Source organism: Pteropus vampyrus, unplaced genomic scaffold (assembly GCF_000151845.1).
Source record: "Pteropus vampyrus isolate Shadow unplaced genomic scaffold, Pvam_2.0 Scaffold94, whole genome shotgun sequence".
Taxonomy (NCBI): domain Eukaryota; kingdom Metazoa; phylum Chordata; class Mammalia; order Chiroptera; family Pteropodidae; genus Pteropus; species Pteropus vampyrus.
Genome location: NW_011888875.1, coordinates 2,040,447 through 2,042,333, shown reverse-complemented (window position 1 = coordinate 2,042,333; position 1,887 = coordinate 2,040,447). Strand labels below are relative to the sequence as shown.

The 1,887-nt window shown below is 36.0% G+C and overlaps 1 protein-coding gene across 1 annotated transcript in view; it reads right to left on the bottom strand.

Moving 5' to 3' along the window:
- DNAH5 (dynein axonemal heavy chain 5) overlaps positions 1-1,887 on the bottom strand; it is a 223,620-nt gene that overhangs the window by 117,253 nt on the left and 104,480 nt on the right. The window contains exon 38 of the mRNA XM_023532947.1: positions 271-426. Within this exon, the coding sequence (XP_023388715.1) occupies positions 271-426 (156 nt within the window). The remainder of the gene's footprint in view (positions 1-270; positions 427-1,887) is intronic.

Sequence of the window (1,887 nt, the reverse complement as noted above, 5' to 3'; positions counted from 1 at the left end):
TCTTTAGCTCTAAAACACAAAACTGATTCAAGGTATCTGAAAACTTAACGTGTGGATTTTTAAAAATCCATTTCAATTTTATGGGGATAGGCACATGTAAGATTAGATTTGAGTTACCACAAAAAGGACTTCTGAAAAAGTACAGTTTAAAATTGTGCTCTCTGGTGCTTTTTCTGATAATTAAACATATTAAAGATGAGTCTATTAAATAAATATTTCTATGCCTCGTTTGTGCTTAGTTAGTCGAACTGACATTTAAGTGGGTGGAACATTTCCATCTGTGAATCTCACCAGTTTAGAAAGATTCATGTCTCGCAGGACACGCATGACGATCGTGGACTCTGTATCCATGGGGCTGGCTCTTTTTGCTGCCCCCAGCGTTCGCAGAACTGACAGGATATTACGAAGACCAAAGTCATAATGCACCTGGGAATTAGAAGTGCACCAGGCTTATTTTCAACATTCACTTACGCATGGAAACTATACAAATTTGGCAGAAGACCTATTCGCAGTAACGAATAAATGCTGATTTTCCTTAAGAAAACTTGTACAGAGGACCGATACATTTTTTAATCAATATATTTTTTTGAGCAAATAGAGACTACCCAAAAGAGTCATCTCCTGTATCATCAATTTAACTCCTTAAATCAGGACTAATAGATATAATTTGACAGAGAGAAAGAAAGAAATTTCCTCTTAGAGTATACATAGCCCCCTGAGCTTCTTCTTAATCATCCATTAAAAAAAGTCCTTGTATCTCTAAAGCTAAAATTCTGAACCAGAATAAACTGAGATCTCACTTTTGACTGCCATATAGATGTACTAATCAGTAAACAGATGGGAATATTGAGGAGGAGGAAAAGTAGCTACATCCCAGTATTACCTAGAGGGAGAAGAATAAGAACAAATCAGAAGCCAAGCCCCCAACTTTGTTATTCCTTTAACATATATTTACAAAAACTCAGTCATGCCAAATTTTAGCACACACAAAGTGAGTAATTAAAAACCAATTATCCTACCACTATGGAAAACAATATGGCAGTTCCTCAAAAAATTAAAGATAGAACTATCATATGATCCAGTAATCTTACTTTTGGGTATGTGTCCAAAAAAACTGAAAGCAGAGTCTCAAAGCAATATATGTACACTCTTATTCATAGCAACACTATTCATATAGCCAGAGGTAGAAATAACCCAAATGCCCATTGAGGGAGGAACAGATAAACAAAATGTGACACACACACACACACACACACACACACACACACACACACACACACAATGGAATGTTAACCACAAAAATAAGCGAATCTTGTCACACGCTCCATGGATGAAACTCAAAGACATTATGCTAAGTAAAATGAGCCCCTCGCAAAAAGACAAGTACTATATGAACCCACTTAGATGAGGTATCTAAAGTAGACAAATGCACAGAAACAGAAAGTAGAATGGTGGTTACCCAGGGCCGAGGGGAAGGGGAAGCGAGGGGCTATTTAATGGGTACAGAGTATCAGTTTTGCAAGATCCTAAAGTTCTGGAGATCTGTCTCACAGCACTGTGAAGAAACTTAACACTACTGAACTATACACTTAAAATGGTTCAGATGGTAAAATTAATGTTCTATGTTTTTACCACCAAAAAAAAAAAAAAACCACACAATTATCTGCTAAGGTAATTGAGAGCAATGCACTTCATTTAATACTAATCATTTGGAGAATAGAGCACAGAAAAATACCGAGATTGAGTTCCTACCTTCAACGAGTTTAAATTCTGATAGAGGCAATTAAATAAAAAAAAATGAGCAAACTTGCATTAAAAGTAATAATGACGGAAAGTGCTGGTGGATGGAATTAATCAAGGAAAACTTAGAAGTGGACTCAGTTAAAT